Below are 1,890 nucleotides of genomic sequence, written 5' to 3' on the forward strand. Positions count from 1 at the left end.
TCGACAGCGACTTGCGGTAGAATTTTCCAGTGTGAAACTGTAGACGGACGGACGTAGCTGCTGGAATATAGATATGAATTTGAAGTTGAACCAAGCGGATTTTGGACAGAAGAGTGACGTTGTAGAGAGCCCAGAGTAGAAGTAAGCGGAGGCGGCGCTGTTGGTAAGTGAAGGGCGAGACTAGGTTTGGTGGTGGTAATAGTGGTGGGCGGCGGATAGGTAACTGAGTACACAACTGAGGGCACAAGAGGGCAAACCCCCTGAAGTCCTGACCAGATAGAACCTATACAACCACCTATTTTCCCTATCCTCATAAGCTAGCGGGCAAAGCAGAGGGTCATACTGCTGGTCATATCACAGCGTGTGCGATGCGGCTACAAGCACACAGGCTAGGTGGTCTCCCCCCTGGGCTCCCCCCCCCCCGATGGGGGGGCCACGAGGAACCCTTCCCGTGAAAGCGGAGGGTTGACCGACCGACCGGTGCTCAAAGGGAGACAAGACAAAAGATATCGGCGGAGCATCAGCACATTTGTGTCTGTGTGTGTGTGTGTGTGTGTGTGTGTGTGTGTGTGTGTGTGTGTGCGCGCGCACGTGTGTCTGTGTACATGCGTATTTCTTTCACTTCTCGCAGCCTTGCTTGATGCTGTCCTCACCCTAGGACCCCCTTTTCCCTGCCTGACCCTCTCCCGCCTAATGCCCTCTAGTGTAGCACCACTGTGCCCGTTCTTCCGTAGAGGCGTACGTACATCCATACATGCATACATACATACACAAATACACAAATACGTACACATACATACATACATACACACATTCTCGATTTCGATCACCACACATTCTCCGCTGGTCCCCCAAATCTCTCCCCTCCACCTCCACCTCCGTATCATCCCCCGGGGCCCCAACCCCCCGGCAGGAGATGTTTCGCTCCAGGGCGGGACTGGCGCTGGAGGTGGTGGCTCCCGTGTTCCGAGTACCACCTGCTGTGGGTGGGTGGGTGGGTGGGGTAAGGGAGGGAAGGGCAAAGAACGCGTGGACGGGGTGTCACGCGGAGTAGGAAATTGGGGTGGAAAAGGGGGAGGGCGGGATTTGGATGTCGCCTGAGTAGGGGAACTGGGCTGGTTCTGGCCTTCCCTTCCCGCTCTTTAAACCACCACCACCACCATTACCAGCCATAGACAACCCCCTCCCCCACCAGGCACCCCTTCCCTCCCTCCGTCATTTTCCTTCAGGCTAACTCTCCCTCCCCTCCCCCCTCCCGCCCTGCCTAAGGCGGTTTGCCCCCGGGGTGGGTGATGCTCCAGAACCTTCCCAGCGTGGTGGCGGCTCTGGCGCTGTGTCCCCCTCCCGGGAGCCGGGTGCTGGACATGTGCGCCGCTCCAGGGGGGAAGACCACCTTGCTGGCCCAGATCATGGGGAACCTAGGGGAGGTGAGGGGGTGCTGGGGGAAGGAGGGAAGGGGGGGAGGGGGGAGGGGGGTTAGGGGGAGGGGGGTTAGGGTTAGGGGGGTTAGGGGGAGGGGGTTAGGGGGGTTAGGGGGAGGGGGGTTCGGGGGAGGGGGAAGGGGGGGAGGGGGAGGGGGAAGGGGGGGAGGGAGGGAGGGAGGGGGGAGGGGAGGGGTTAGGGGGAATAAGATCGGGGTTCAGATGAGTGGCACACAGAGGTGTTCCCCCACGTGGCACTTCCAACGCAACGCAACTGCCACTACCACCCAGCTCCCGCTCCCACCTCCGGCCCACTCGGCCCCACCTCGTTAATCCAGATCGTGGCCCTCGACCGCAGCCACGCCAAGGTCTCCGAAATCCGGTCCCTGACCGGGGAGATGGGGGCCACCTGCGTCACCGCGATGAAGGCGGACGCGGCCAAAACCCTGCAGAGAACCTCCCACCCACC

At 60.5% G+C, this 1,890-nt stretch overlaps 1 protein-coding gene across 1 annotated transcript in view; it reads left to right on the plus strand.

The window, feature by feature from the left end:
* Positions 1 to 1,283: 1,283 nt before the first annotated feature.
* Positions 1,284 to 1,890, plus strand: part of VOLCADRAFT_43107 (uncharacterized protein) — a gene marked incomplete at both ends in the record, with an annotated part of 1,846 nt that continues 1,239 nt past the window's right edge. Inside the window, 2 exons of the mRNA XM_002955448.1 lie at positions 1,284 to 1,427; positions 1,760 to 1,834. Coding sequence (XP_002955494.1) covers positions 1,284 to 1,427; positions 1,760 to 1,834 — 219 coding nt within the window. The remainder of the gene's footprint in view (positions 1,428 to 1,759; positions 1,835 to 1,890) is intronic.

The sequence above is a fragment of the Volvox carteri genome, assembly GCF_000143455.1.
Source record: "Volvox carteri f. nagariensis unplaced genomic scaffold VOLCAscaffold_52, whole genome shotgun sequence".
Classification (NCBI taxonomy): domain Eukaryota; kingdom Viridiplantae; phylum Chlorophyta; class Chlorophyceae; order Chlamydomonadales; family Volvocaceae; genus Volvox; species Volvox carteri.